This window comes from Bombus vosnesenskii, unplaced genomic scaffold (genome assembly GCF_011952255.1).
Source record: "Bombus vosnesenskii isolate JDL3184/JDL3185 unplaced genomic scaffold, Bvos_JDL3184-5_v1.1 scf7180000013395, whole genome shotgun sequence".
Classification (NCBI taxonomy): Eukaryota; Metazoa; Arthropoda; class Insecta; order Hymenoptera; family Apidae; genus Bombus; species Bombus vosnesenskii.
In genome coordinates this window covers 746652-761005 of record NW_022883020.1, presented here as the reverse complement: position 1 = coordinate 761005, position 14354 = coordinate 746652, and the positions used below count along the sequence as shown (strand labels likewise).

At 36.7% G+C, this 14354-nt stretch overlaps 3 protein-coding genes across 7 annotated transcripts; 2 read left to right on the top strand and 1 right to left on the bottom strand.

Moving 5' to 3' along the window:
• Positions 1–730: 730 nt before the first annotated feature.
• On the top strand, positions 731–3020 carry LOC117237639 (UPF0160 protein MYG1, mitochondrial). Of its 3 annotated transcripts, none has more exons than XM_033501806.1 (7): positions 731–818; positions 922–1078; positions 1239–1334; positions 1408–1641; positions 1718–1919; positions 2266–2441; positions 2507–3020. In XM_033501806.1, the coding sequence occupies exons 2-7, from the start codon at positions 966–968 to the stop codon at positions 2682–2684; spliced, it is 999 nt and encodes a 332-aa protein (XP_033357697.1). In that variant the 5' UTR covers positions 731–818; positions 922–965; the 3' UTR covers positions 2685–3020. The 3 variants fall into 3 exon arrangements, with proteins under 3 accessions (XP_033357697.1, XP_033357698.1, XP_033357696.1); XM_033501807.1 differs by having other exon boundaries at positions 906–1078; XM_033501805.1 differs by lacking the exon at positions 731–818 and having other exon boundaries at positions 825–1078.
• Positions 3021–3045: 25 nt separating this feature from the next.
• Positions 3046–5172, bottom strand: LOC117237644 (cuticle protein 18.7-like). Of its 2 annotated transcripts, XM_033501813.1 has the most exons (3): positions 5044–5172; positions 3593–3913; positions 3046–3275 (listed from the first exon to the last, which is right to left on the bottom strand). In XM_033501813.1, exons 1-3 carry the CDS (start codon positions 5053–5055, stop codon positions 3078–3080), a joined length of 531 nt encoding a protein of 176 aa, XP_033357704.1. In that variant the 5' UTR covers positions 5056–5172; the 3' UTR covers positions 3046–3077. The 2 variants fall into 2 exon arrangements, with proteins under 2 accessions (XP_033357704.1, XP_033357703.1); XM_033501812.1 differs by lacking the exon at positions 5044–5172 and having other exon boundaries at positions 3593–4036.
• Positions 5173–5239: 67 nt separating this feature from the next.
• Positions 5240–13290, top strand: LOC117237646 (pupal cuticle protein-like). 2 transcript variants are annotated; one of them, XM_033501816.1, is made up of 2 exons: positions 5240–5390; positions 12488–13290. In XM_033501816.1, exons 1-2 carry the CDS (start codon positions 5388–5390, stop codon positions 12905–12907), a joined length of 423 nt encoding a protein of 140 aa, XP_033357707.1. In that variant the 5' UTR covers positions 5240–5387; the 3' UTR covers positions 12908–13290. The 2 variants fall into 2 exon arrangements, with proteins under 2 accessions (XP_033357707.1, XP_033357706.1); XM_033501815.1 differs by lacking the exon at positions 5240–5390 and adding an exon at positions 11515–11971.
• The last annotated feature ends 1064 nt before the right edge of the window (positions 13291–14354 follow it).

Here is a 14354-nt window from a genome sequence, read left to right as displayed (position 1 = left end):
CTTTTCTCTTCCCTTTGATGTTCTCATATCGAGAGTGGCAACAAGATTTTTTTCCATCTTTATTTAGTATTGATCGCAGCACGATTAATCTAATCTTCGTTCCTAAATATGTCGATTATTCAATGATGGAGGAGGTAGCCCGAAATAAATGAATTTGATGAAATGTGTAATTTCGTATAATTAAATAACGATTGTAAATATAGTCATCTCTCAAACCACGATATCGTAATATTACTGTAGCTTAAAATAATAAAACACGTGAGAAATTATCTGTTTTCATATACCATGTCACCAAGGGAGATATATTTATTTTCCAATCTGCTAGTGAAATATCAATAAATACCTTTCGCAATTTCTTTGAATCCATTAAAATACCAGATTACACCTTTGTTCTAATAAGTATGTAATGAACATATTTATTTGAATAATATTTATATTATCAATATTATAATACTATAAATATCAATATTTATTTAGTAAAATATCTAATTCTACAAAAAATATTTTTTCCACGTAATAATACACATTTTTTCTCAAATAAATATATAAATAATGTGTATCCGAATACTAATAATAATAAAGCACACGTATCATTCGCATGGAGTATGTAATTTTAAATGTCTTATTATTGTAAACACGTGCGTACGCAAGCGTAGAGTGTGTAGCTTCTGATTGGTCAAGCGTAACGCACGTAGCCTCTGATTGGCTGATACACAGTATTGTCCTTTTAATTGATTATCAATTTTTAATCGGTTGTACACGTGCGAAGTTAAAGAAATAGGATTCTTTTGTGTATCACGAGCATTGTTTACGTCACGGTGAGAATATAATTTAATTACTGACGTGATTAGTGCTTGGATATGATTAAGTATATCTCTGGAATAATTCCGCGACTCTTTACGAAGCTATCTGTTCCACCAGGTAATATAACCTATACGCGAACGACATCGCAGAAATTCGTGACAATGGCTAAAAACGTGAAAATCGGAACACACGATGGCACTTTTCATTGTGACGAAACTCTTGCTTGCTTCATGTTGAAGACGCTGCCCAGATATAAAGATGCAGTTATAGTGAGGTAAGATATAGAGCTATTTAGTGTATTTAGTGTAATCAGATTGTCTTATGGAGTTATATGGGACAATTTGAAATGAGAATGTTATTACGAATGAGAAGTATGCAGGAAATATGCATAAAGGAGAGAATTAATTAACATAGAGTATTGAATGTACTTGTAGATCACGCGATATGAATATTTTAGATACATGTGATATTGTGATCGATATTGGTGGAGAGTATAATCCTTCCAAGCATCGTTACGATCATCATATGAGGTATGACCTGTTTTTTAATCATTTTGGTATAAAGCTAATAGCATGGAGCTCATTCCTTTAATTTATGAGTCAGAGATTTCAACGAGTCAATGAGCACAGTAATAAAGAAGCCAGGTTATGATTCGACGATAAAACTGAGTAGCGCTGGTTTGATTTATTGCCATTTTGGCCATGAGATTATCAAGCATTTGATTCCACAAGCAAATGATAGCGACGTAGAATTGATTTTTAAATATGTTTATGATACATTCGTTAAGGAAGTTGATGGTATAGATAATGGAGTTCCCATGTTCAACGAGGAACCTGTGTAAGTGTCCAATACTATTGTTGCACAGTTAAGATATCATTATATTAAATTACTTACATTGTGTTGTCCATTTTAGATATCATATCAGCACAGACTTATCATCCCGTGTGAAATTCTTAAATCCTGCATGGAATAGCAAGGATATTAATGTTGATAGTCAATTTTTGAAGGCAGTTGAATTAACCGGTCAGGAATTAGTACAATGTATTAATTATGCTGCAAATGTTTGGTTGCCTGCTAGGTTTATTGTGCAGGAAGCTATTGACAAACGCTTTGAGGTGAATAAAACAAGGACTTTACAGTTTATCAGTGTTTACCACTTTGTAATTAATAATTGCACTATTAGAGATATTGTAACAAATCATTGTGCATCTTCGAGGTGACATTTGCATAGATTTGAATAGAATAACATTCTGTTTGAATAGAGTTCAAGCATTAGAATACATGGCCATTGTTAGTTGTATAAAAATGTATCATAGGCATTTCCTTACTGCGATATTATGCAAGAGAAGATTCCTTTCTCTCTTATATGTTAACATAAAAATATATCCTACCAAGCCTTTCTGTTATACAATTTAAAGACATGTTCAAAGAAAAGCTAAAATAAAAGATAAATATCTGCAGGTTGACCCTAGTGGCGAAATTATAGAATTATTACAATTTGTGCCATGGTCTCAGCATCTTCATGCGATAGAAAGAGAACAAAATGTACAGCCACCGTTAAAATTTGTAATTTTTAGAAGTAGTGATAACTATAGGGTTCAAGGCATACCTATAAGACCTAACAGTTTTGTGTGCAGGTATTTATTCAAACGACAACTGGATTATTTTTGAAGCTTTTAACGTACATTATATTGTTTTGTAGGCTGTTTTTGCCAAAACCTTGGGGAGGTTTGTACAATGAGGAGCTTGCAAGCGTCTCTGGAATCAAAGATGTTATTTTTGTTCATTCAAAACGATTCATCGGTGGCCATCTAACCAGAGAAGGAGTGATAACGATGGCACGCAAAGCTCTTGAGCTATCTGATAATAAATTCAATTAGGAACAATTACATTTTAGGATTTCAATTGATCGAACGTAAATTCAATATTTTATATCACGTTTCGTGTACTTAAAACAGGTCCAAAGTATTTTAAGGGCGAAGACAATGCACAAAAATAAATAATAATTCGTAAACAGATTATTTATTATGCGAATCCATCGTATTAGGTCATACAAAGATAGCACGATACTTTCGCTGCCTTATTTCACACATATAACATTCAGTTGCAATTTTTACGGTATTTAGTAAAAAAAATCCAGAACAAAGACAGCCGATCATTTTATAGAATTATTCGTCCATTTCATATTCAAATAGTCCAAATATTGAATAAATTGAAAAAAATTATTTTAGAGTTGCGTCGTTATCCTTTCCAAATATTCCTCTCAGTGGCAATCAGAGATTTTCAACAGTTTTTGCGGCCGCATCAGCGTGTGCTGCAAAATGAGCTACCTTCGCTCGAACAACTTCCGGAGTGTCCACTACTCTACCATCAGGACCAAGGGGAGCACCATATCCAAATCCATAAGCATAAGGTGTTGAGGCGTAAGCCAGGGCACCGTATGGATAGAGTCCTAGATTCTTCGCAGCCTCCTTCAACATAAAAAAATGATGGAAAGTCAAATATCAATAATACTATACATTTTTCGGCTTGAAACGAAACATTTACTTTATTAGTAAATGAAGGGAATATATTTATAAAAAAAAAAAAAAAACAATGTAAGATTCTGCTCTTATTCTCACGAGTGTTTAAAAATTCCTTTGCAAATTTAAAATATTTCTAAAGAAGAGGAAAGAAAACTTTTAAGTACAGATCCTTGAACTTTTCCAAGGACTTTCTTCTCCATTAATACCAAAAAGACTGAGTCGTTGATTTTTCAGATTTAAAAAAACTAATTGCTCGTAATTACCAACGCGTGAGCAGTCAAGTGAGCAGCTTTCGCCTGCGCGACCTCAGGTGTATCGACGACACGACCATCGGCGCCTATGGGCGCACCAGATGCAGGTGCATAAATACGTAAGAGAGCCGGCACGTGAGCATAGCTGAGTGTGTTCCTGGCCGCCTCGTACGCCTGAGTCGCGAGGTGCGCTGCTTTCGCCTGTGCCACTTCCGGCGTGTCCAAAACGTGGCCGTCGTAGGCTAATGGCACTCTGAGGTAGCTGTAAGGTATCACTGGAGCCACGTATCCGGGCTCTGCGATGGCCAGGGTGCAGATTGTAGCGAAGATGATCTGCAATTTGAAAAAGTACTTTGACATTTTATTCTGTTAACCGAGGAAGATACAAATTTTAGTTTGTTAACTGCAATTTTTATAATTGTAACTGTAGTTTAATATTAATTAGGTCAGAGTTTGAAAGAGCAAGGTTGATGGAAATGGAGTTATGGTGGAAAATGAATTCAGTGAAGCGTGTCTTTGCGTGTGAGGCAACGTGTATTTTTCAAACACTCCAAGCATAATTAGAAATAGAATAACGAGCAGCAAAGAAGGTTCCTTGTAGTTGAATTAATTCGGTGGGATGTGATTTAGCGTTTAATAGTTTGAAGCATAGTGAAGATAATTAGGTAAGAGGCGTTAAAGAAACAAGTTAATGGAAAAGTGTGATGAAGCGTGGAAAGAACTTTTTTATGGTTGGTTTGACGACTGAGCAGGCATACGAATTGCAACTGTTCATATAAAGAGGCTCCTGTTAGAACGTGGGATGTTAGTATGTCAATGACGAAGAAACCTAGTGACACGGAAAAACTCGGTTAGTTATTAATAAGTAACGATTGCAGATTCCTTTTTTTTTTTATTTTCATGGTCAAAAAACTAATTATCTAATACGTAGCAACTTTTTATAGTAATTAATATTCAGTGTACCGATTTTTCTAGTAATAATTGTAATTTTGCAGCAATAGCAATGTAATTTCTCTATTCGTTTAATTTAATTCAGAAAAATTGCGTGTACCTAAATTATCGTTAATAATAGTAAGAAAACGGTCTCGTTTCTAATTATCTAATAACAGATAAATAATCATTATATTTTAATAATATTTTAACGATCAACGTTCCAAAGTTAATAACGATCGATTTCTAGATCTATACAAGCTATGAAATTTTACAAAGAAAGATTTCTAAACCTACAAAGAGCTATTCATTTCTACGATAGTCAAAATCAAACACGTACACGATACTTGACCGATCAATCTTGCCCTAATTAACCAATTTTAAATTGACGTAAATTCAAGAATTATTTAACGAACTATTTTCTGCTCACAGCGCCCTAATCTGAACTACCACTTGTGCAATATCCTTTGAAAACATCCTCACCAATCATACTGCCACGACAAAAAGGAAAATCCCTGGATATCCATACTCACTATCGTTCTCATGGTTAGTCACGTGGAAAAGCGCTGCTGGCAGATAGAATGTGAATTTTCCAACCAGTACTCGCCCTAAAGTATCAACGGTGATGTGCTGCCCTGTCGAGCCACGGTGTCTCCTTTTATATAGGTGAATCTGGTAGGGAGTCGTCGACCCGTAGGAGGGGACCACACCCTGGGAAGCAATTGGTACACCTAAAGTGGTGACATTGACATTACTCTCTGGTCTGTCCGTCTCTTGTCTGCTCGTCTTTCAAAAGGATCTGTCGAGGTCAGGTGCAACTGGTGAACTTACTCCTTGGAGTCCGACAAAAATTGCCAACCATTCTCTTTTCTTATAAATGGTACGTTCGTTGTCCCAAGAAACTGATATCTTGGGCGAATAGCGATAATTTATATTATTAGACGGCGAATCCTCGTGCAAATTCATAACGTAGTTTCCCAATATAATTAGAAAAATAGAACTTAAACAGGAAATTCTATATATATTTGTACATCTCCAAATTTGATTTTTCACTGGGTGTGTGATGTGGTTAAATTTGTGACGATTCGTAGGAGGTTTGGTATTTGTTATGTTACTTGTCAAGTACAATTAAATATTTTCACTCTGAATGGATTTTCCTGTATCTTTGAACGTTTTAAAAAAAAGGTAATTTTTCATTCGATCGCGAAATACATAAAGTAGTGCTTTTGATTTTATAGGGGGTCAGTAATAGTTACTCTATTTCTTGTACTTGTATTATTAATCGATATAAGTAAAGTATTTCAAGTATTACGCGTAAGTATTGCAGCCACTAGAATACTTAATAGAATATTTAGAGTACTCTCATTTATGTGGAAAATTTCGATAAAATTCTCGCGTGGTATTAAGTATTCTACTTAAGTAAAATTATCTTTTGCGTATTTTGCGAGTGAAAAGAGATAATTGGAGAATTTATACCTTATACTTTATCTTTACTTTTACAGCTTGTTCGCTGCTGTACGTTTTAAATGATCGATTTTATCAATTCCATGGGTTATAAAGCATAAATTGATTTATAAACTATTTAGTACGGTGTTTTCAATACGAGTCGAGGGTAAGATATAATTCTTTTGTTATTTATAAGTCACTAAATATAGCTATTAAGAAAGTTGTAAAGTGAGTCGTTGAAGGGCTAATTGAGAATTCATGGGTAGGTGACAGTAGTTTAAGCATTTACCAAGGTAATACGCTTTAAGTAAAAATGACTGAAGGATACAAATAATTAAGTTACATTTCACTTTAAGAAAATGAATATTTCATTCTTTAATTTGAGAATATTTCATATTTGACAAATGTTTCGATACATCGAACATTAAATTGATCGATTCGATACTTCTTTAAAAGAAAGTATTTGCATATGTAGAATTAAAAAAGTTTGCCTTCGTAAACAAATTTTTGAGTCATCACTTTAAAGAACTTTCTAGAACTATTATATTCTATAGTCTAATTGTACAATCTCTCGTACAAAAAATTGGAGAATCGTTATTTTAGGATGTCGATTTTAGAGTATCGATCCATTGTATGGATATTCACGGAATACTAATTTTATCGACAAATCCAAGTTTCGTGCGATTTTTCAAATTTTCTCAATTGTCCCAGCTTTCCCAATTTCCGAAATTTAATGTTCTATTACATTTCAGTCAGCGTCGTAAATTTTCACACCTTCGCGTAACACTTCGTAAGATGTAATCCGTACATTATGCTGAAACAAATGAATGATCGTTCCTTTAACTGCTCTCATATTCGCATTCTTTCCCACGATAACTATAATAATACAGATAATAGTCGATAATCGAGAGATACAAATTTTCGATCGAAAATGGGCGGGAAAATGTAAATAATGGAAGATCGCGTGCGATGTCGTAATCGAATCAATATCTCAATTATTATTCCGAGAAACAAGAGTACAACCTTGATATGTATGTAAGCCACGGATTCAGGGAAAGAACAGGGACGAAATGCAATTAAATGGGAAGAAGGGATAAAAGCAGAAGGAGTAGGAAAGGTAACTGATACGTTGATCAAGACGAAGGTCGTCCCGCGTCCTCGGAATAAACAATCGTACGTGATTGGAATGAAACCTTTCTTACCAATAAAATAAAAGAAAAAAAGAGAAAAGTGGAAAGATCGTAAAAAAGACATGTGTAAAATATTGGTTTGCTTTCGAAGTCGTATCTCTGTTTCTCTCACTGATTCTAGCGTAATGAAGTTATTGAAAATTTGCTTGGCGTTTTGTGTAGCATTAAGGAGCGCGTGAAAGAAGAAATTGAATTTTGGAAGATTTTATTGCTCAAATTTAGTACTAGCCAATATAACTTTTCTTAGTAATTGCGGTTAATGATTTAACGAATTTAATATTTGCGATGCTCGAGTATTCTCGATGCTTGATATTGAAAATGGTAACTTTTTCAATGACGTAATGTTTCCAAATTCAACGTCCAATATCGAATATCGAACGATAGAATATAAAACCCAACGTCGAACAAAACTAAAACGTCCGATAGAATTTTTAAAATACAGGCTTGAGATATAAAATAAGATCTCTAGAAAACTAGCATCGATGTATAAGATATTCTTACGTAAACCCATCCAAAGTTACATAAATTTGCTGCGATCGATCTAGTCTGAAAAACTGCACCCTACAGAACTAAAAAAACGCAAGAAACATACGAGACACGAGACAATGAAATCAGCAAAAAATCAATCCGTGCAACGACGTCGTATTGAAAAAGTGATTGCGCGATTCGCGTGAATTTCATAGCCAAACAATTCTGTTTTGCATAATAGACATTTTTCTATGGTCACGCACGTACGCTTTCGATCACGCATATAAAGTTCCGTTTTTTTTTTTTTTTTTTTTCGATCATAGCTCTCCGATAGCAACTAAACTATCGATTGTTACAAAACTATTTAAGTAATTTTAAATTTGTTTTAGCGACATGCGTCTCAGGTATTGTTGTAATGTTTCGTTTTAACACTGTTTCAGGCGGATGAAATTTAGGCCTCTTTTGTGAAATTTTGAATAAAAGTCTTCTACTTCGTATCTTGCAACAGACACCATTGTTCACTTTGGTATAATTCGTACCGATTAATACAAAACTTCCGTCTGCACTTCCAACGCAGATAGCACGATACGGTAAATTCCAAGAAAATGAAAACCGCTATTGTTCGCAAAAACTATTTGACTCTGACGTAACCAAATGTCATAATAAAAATGAATACTCCAAGTATCGAACATGCAGAAAATATTCCAATTAATAAATAATTTTAAGCATTTTAAACATTCACCGCTATTCTGCACGAAAGGAAGACGCAGCGTTCAGAAAATGCGGAGAAAATCGCGTAGATCGCGTAGTATGTGGCGTGGGCGGCGCAGTAATGCATAGATGGATAGATACGTTGAACAAAAGCCCTTTCCACGGGATTCCAGGGGATCTCGTCACGCGGCATTGTTTTTAATCAGCGGCTATCCACGCTAACCAGTTAAGGGTCTCGCTAAACGTTCGTCGTGGTGCCATTAATTGGCACGCTGTGCTCGTTGCGTGGGCGGTGGCGCCTGATTCAGCCGAGAAGAACGGGAAGCAAGCGTAAACGTAATAACGATACACGTTGTGCGAATGTTGCGCCAGGTTTGGTGTCATTCGACCGAGGCCACGTGCAAATCGTACATTGCTTCGGAGATTTGCCAACAATTAAATTTGGTGGTTGCGATAAATTTCACTGGCAGGTACTGTAGCAAAATCCTTCCATCAAACGTTCAAAATGTTCCAATATCTCCACTTGTAAGGAAAATCATTCTCCAAAATCAAGAAAATTCAAAACGAATCGATACTCGAGTTTCCTCTGCGATTAAGTGACCGCAAATTTTAAGACGCGCGTAAAGTTCTCGTGAAAAATTCAAAACAAACTGCCATCGAAATCCAAGCTGTAGCCAAATGACGCGAATCAATGTGCGATAACAGCGAAAGAATTTATCGAAGCCTTCGTTGGAATCCGAGGGAGAACGTGACTTCCTCCTTCCTGATACAGGATCATTCTCGAACACTATGGGACGATTAGGCGTGTCACTAACCCGCTACACATTTGCCTGGACGAGGCCAGGGACGGTTGTCGACAGGGAATGCCTGTTGCACGTATCGAGCATCGACATTCACTCGATTATTTACGCTGCTCTGCATCCAGCAGCGCATGTCATAAAAGACGGACTAAACTTCGTTTCGATTGGCATTCGGACATGACAAGAAACTCAAAAAAGCGCCATGATCTTTTTTGTATCCGCGTCTATTTCGAATAGCAAATAAGAAATTATTTAGTTTTTGCGACGTTACGTAATGGTAATCGAGGAATTCGGTTGTCAGAGAATGTCGAAGAAAGGCGTATCTTGGATCTGATGAGGTTTTGTAGGCGAATAAAAAATGGACAGGTGATTGAACTTTTTAAGAATCAAATTGGAACGTCGTTTCAGGATATTTGGGAATTACATTGGTATATTCGGTATTTCGTCAAATTGATTTATATAGAAAAATTGGGAATTTCAATAGAAATTTTAATTAGTTACTCGAGAAACTAGTCTAAATTTCCCGTTTTCGTTAGTGTCTGTGCTATTGATATTCCACCCAATATTCGTCGTCGCTGGGAATTTTATCAATGTTAACGCGATGAATATATATTTTATCAACACGAACCAATGATTCAATTACAATAGAGCTTCGAAAGACAGAGACAACCGCTTCCCTTGATGGTTTATTGATCCTCGCCCCTATGGCTTGTCATATCGCTGTACTCTATTGATGGAATATAATAATACCGTGATTACGATGATTGATAGGTTCAGATACAGCCACTAGGATAATCCACGTTAAGTGGCGAATGCGTGCCGCGTGCTGCTGATAGAATAATCTCGTTAAAGCTGGATTTTAACTTAATCTCTCGAGGGGTTTTAACCTGTGACTGCAACGCAGACATTTCGTCGTCGAATTATGTACATATTTGGAAAAATCGTATTTGAACGTTTCTCTAAATTATAAAAATGAACGAAAGATATTAAAACAGACAAATAAAGGAAGAAAATTCAGAAAAATCTACCAAAAATAGCTCAAATAATTACAGAGTTAGAATCTCGCTCTCAATTCTCTTCCTGCCCTCGTTTTAATCGAGTTATTGACATTGACGCGAGATCATTAATATTACGTTAATCACGGTTGCGTATCAATATCGATTACTCAAGCAAGCGTCGCTGGTTGGAAATTTCTTCGTCATGGTTTCTCGAATTCTTTCGTCCCCCGGCAATCGTGCGTGAAATATCTGGTTTACACAGAATCTCGGTATCAATTACTCAACAACGATATTTCTACGATCGTTTCGACCAACGACTGCCGTTCGCGACAATTCTATTTTTACGAGACATAAATTATATATCATTTTCATCTGTTTTTTTTTATTTACCTATATCTTTCTTTCTTTTACGTTAATTTGCGTATTATTCCATTAATTCCATAATTAGTGAAAATAAAATTGTGTGGAATTTTTTGGAGTGTTTAATAAATTTAAATGAAATTTATCATTTGACAAATCTTTTACACAGAAAAACTATGCGATAACATTCGCACAGAAAAATTGCCAGCCGAAAACGATTGCTGATAACAACTATTGTAGCATAATAATAAAGCAATAATTTATTGCACAAACCTATACTGTATTATAAGAACGGAAAAAATATTTGTACTTGTACTTGTCCATATCAGAATTGAATTGCACGCTGATCAGTCAGGTCCCATGGCTTGCGCCATTTTCATTGGTAGCAGGCCACGAATAATCAGTGGAAAATGATTCCATCGTAATGAACTTGTCCCAATTAGGCTGTGGACGCTCGTTAGAAATGATTGTTCGAGCACTGGGTGTCATTGTTCTGCGTTTCGCAAAGTATAATTGCCCGAGGGCTTATTAAGAACTCGGGCGTAGCTATACGTGATGGAATCTCGCAGAATTTGCATCGAACGCCACGTTCGACGATCTCTCGATTCGTTATTGACCATAAGCGCCGCGTAAAATTAGCAAACAGAGAAATTTGGTCCCATGCAAGATGGATAAAGTGGACTAATTGGTTCTGTATTGCGCAAGGAAGTGGATAATTATATTTACGCGTAAATTGTTACTACCGAAGCAAAGCTTACCCTAAAACACAAGTAAATCGGTCGTTTCGTCAATTTTTCGTACTTCTCCGTCGAGTCACCTTTTTGTAAACTATGAAAATGCAACACCAACTACTTAAAATATCCCGAGAAAGCCAAAATCCATTCGATGAAGCAACGTTCGCCTCAAGATCCAAGTAAATCCGTCGTTCTTCGATTCTTCATATTTTTCCATCGAGCGAGCCCTGTATAAATCGCGAGAACCAACCCCAATTAATACAAAATTCCATTTGATTTCATCAATCCTGACCGATGCAAAGTTTCCATACGACCAACCCTGGCCAACATAAATTTTCAATTTAACCAGCCCTAGTCAGGCAAAATTCTCAACAGACCAACCCTAATTTCTCTTTCGATCGCTATGGATCTCTCCGGTGAGAAATTGACGCAACAAATCTTATCCCATCCATTTCTTCTATCGCTGTTGATTTCTTCTGCCGATCTCTGTATCGGCTCGCTGTCGATCGATCGCACGACTCTCTTTTCCCGCGTTGCCAAACAGAAATGTCTCTCCCCACCCATTATTATGTGAAAATCAAGCGGAACGCGTGCGTGTGCGCGCGCGGATATTTCACGTACACCGGCGTGTCCGCTTGTTTAGCTGTTCTAAGTGGGCGCCCGTATTGTTCCACGACTATATAAGGTGTACCACGGACCGTTCGACCAGCAGAAAAGCATCAGGTCGTGGATCATGGCTAACATGAGGCTCCTCGTGAGTAACGACCATAACATTACACGTTTCGTAGAGTTTCGAGTAGCGGCAGACAGTTTGTAGATCACTATCGTATCGTCGTTGGTGGACTGCGGATGTTTAGGCATCTACGGGGAAATAAAAGTATTTCGTTCGTTGCAATACTTGGAGGATGAAGCTATTTCGGTTTCACTCCTTTGATCTTGCTGTAAAAGACGTGCATTTTTATTCACATCCGCAGTCTAGCTATGGCGTTCGGTTCGAATTCGAGAAATTCGCGAAGATATTAAGATCAAGTTTGGTTTCGATAGACGACGACCAGATTCAGTTGATTTTTCCGCGCAAAACTATCGTGTCCCTCGTCGCAATCTTAAAATTGATGCAATCGTATCCTATCGGCCAAGACTAACAACACTTGGAACAAACATAAATTTACAATTGCGAAGCGTATTTTCTTCTCAAATGATCGAATCGCTCTGATATTAACGTTTCTTCGCTTTCCTTCTTTCCATCTTCAAATATTTTCTCTCGTTTCAGCTTCCTTTCTCGTGTCTCGTCCTCTCGGCGTCCGCCACTCCAGGCTACACAGCCTACGGGGCAGCGTACCACGGTCCTCCAGCACCCCTGGCTCACGATGGAAGGGTGGTCGACACACCGGAAGTGGCTCACGCCAAGGCAGCTCACCTAGCAGCTCACGCAGCCGAAGCTGCCAAAGCTGTTCCACTCGGCTACGGCGATTATTCCGATGGAAAATACGAAGACTACAGCGGCAACTACGTAGCCGCGACTCAGAACATCTACCACGGTCCGCCCGCGCCCTTGGCTCACGACGGAAGAGTAATCGACACACCGGAAGTGGCGCACGCCAAGGCTGCGCATTTGGCAGCTCACGCTGAACAAATTTCGAAGATCGCTCACCTCGCTTACGCTGACCCTTATCCGCAATCGCATTGGTGATAATGGGAAATGAGTCGCTATACTCGGCGCCACTGATGACAGAATCGTTGAAATTTTTTGGAGAAACAGCAAGGGATGGGAGAAATTTGAAAAAGAGGGAAAATTGTCAAATATTTGTAATATGTCGTTTTTTTGACAAAGTCGTGGATCAATTGGTATTTCTGGGTTTTACTTTACTCTCTGTTGTCGGTGTGCATTTTTCGGAGTTCTGTTGATGGAATTGTTTATAATAGTCCAATTTTTCTAACCTCGTAAAGGGGTTGTGTATCATATAATGGAAGGGAGGGTTCTTTTGTAAGGTAGATGTAGATCGTGCATCGCAAGGAGGATGTTTTGTTATGTTGGTGAAATATTTTCATTAAAGATTGCAAGTATTTAACGGACATTTTATCTTTATTGTATTTTCTATCTAATCCTGTTTCCCTTTTATACCTTGATGTGCTATGAAGTTTGCATTTTTCTCCTGGTTATTGCGTTCATATTAAAACAAAAGAATTTATATCTACTCGGATTCGATAAAGATTTGTTCCTTTACTTACAAATCATAAATCAATGCCAAAATAGATTATCTGTTTCGTAGATGGTATCTGTGCACCCTTGTCGTTTCAGTCAAGTGTCCACGAATTTACGAGTAATATATAGAAGATGAAAACAATCTGGTGTGTATTGTAAATGGATTCTTGAAGTAACTATACCTACTGTACTTAGGTAGAACTCAAATTCATTCAGCATATGATAACGTAAAGATATACTATTGTAGAGTGCAGAACAGGAATAGACAAATAAAAGTCAGTTTACAGCGAGCTACAGCCAGCTGGTATCTTTCATCCGACTTATCTTCATCCGACGAGTCTTCAAAGTGTCTTAAACTTAAAGACTTCGACCATTCGTAAATTTGCCAAATCTTTTGCCCCAGTGGACGCTGGATGATACGTTGTATACTTTGATATCCTGCTGAATTTTACGCTTTCGTTGCATTTCCTTCGCCAATCGTTTCATACAAATTTGGCACGAATAAAATTGTATAAAATACATAAATATATTTTACAAATAAGATGATATTGTAAATGAAAGTAACTTAGAAATAAGAGTAATTTGCAAATATAACGTATTTGCTAAATGTTACTTACAGGTTGCCAATAAGATAAAAAGTACGTATCAAAATATACGTGAATTACTACGTATTATTACTTGGTAAGCTTTGTTACGATTCAGAACAGAAGCGGATCTTATTGAAACATTCGCCCACCTATAAAATACACATTTTATTCAAAATCTCAGTTTTATAGACGAACATAAATAATTTTTAAAAAGAACGCACGGATACGTAACATTATAATTTGCTTTCGTTTAGAATGTGAAGCAAATGTTATTAATTAGGGTAGACCGAGGCGAATCGGATTATAAAAATGTAAAAACAGATTTTAATCAAAATTTGTATATGGAA

Bases quoted from the DNA above. Each gene is read 5' to 3' on its own strand.
- LOC117237639 (XM_033501805.1), top strand. From the start codon at position 861: ATGATTAAGTATATCTCTGGAATAATTCCGCGACTCTTTACGAAGCTA. The intron at 1,079-1,238 runs GTAAGATATAGA...ATGTACTTGTAG, and splicing joins AAAGATGCAGTTATAGTGAG to ATCACGCGATATGAATATTT. The intron at 2,442-2,506 runs GTATTTATTCAA...ATTGTTTTGTAG, and splicing joins CCTAACAGTTTTGTGTGCAG to GCTGTTTTTGCCAAAACCTT.
- LOC117237646 (XM_033501815.1), top strand. From the start codon at position 11,951: ATGGCTAACATGAGGCTCCTC. The intron at 11,972-12,487 runs GTGAGTAACGAC...CTCTCGTTTCAG, and splicing joins TGGCTAACATGAGGCTCCTC to CTTCCTTTCTCGTGTCTCGT.
- LOC117237644 (XM_033501812.1), bottom strand. From the start codon at position 3,940: ATGTCAAAGTACTTTTTCAAATTGCAGATCATCTTCGCTACAATCTGC. The intron at 3,276-3,592 runs GTAATTACGAGC...TTTATGTTGAAG, and splicing joins ACTTGACTGCTCACGCGTTG to GAGGCTGCGAAGAATCTAGG.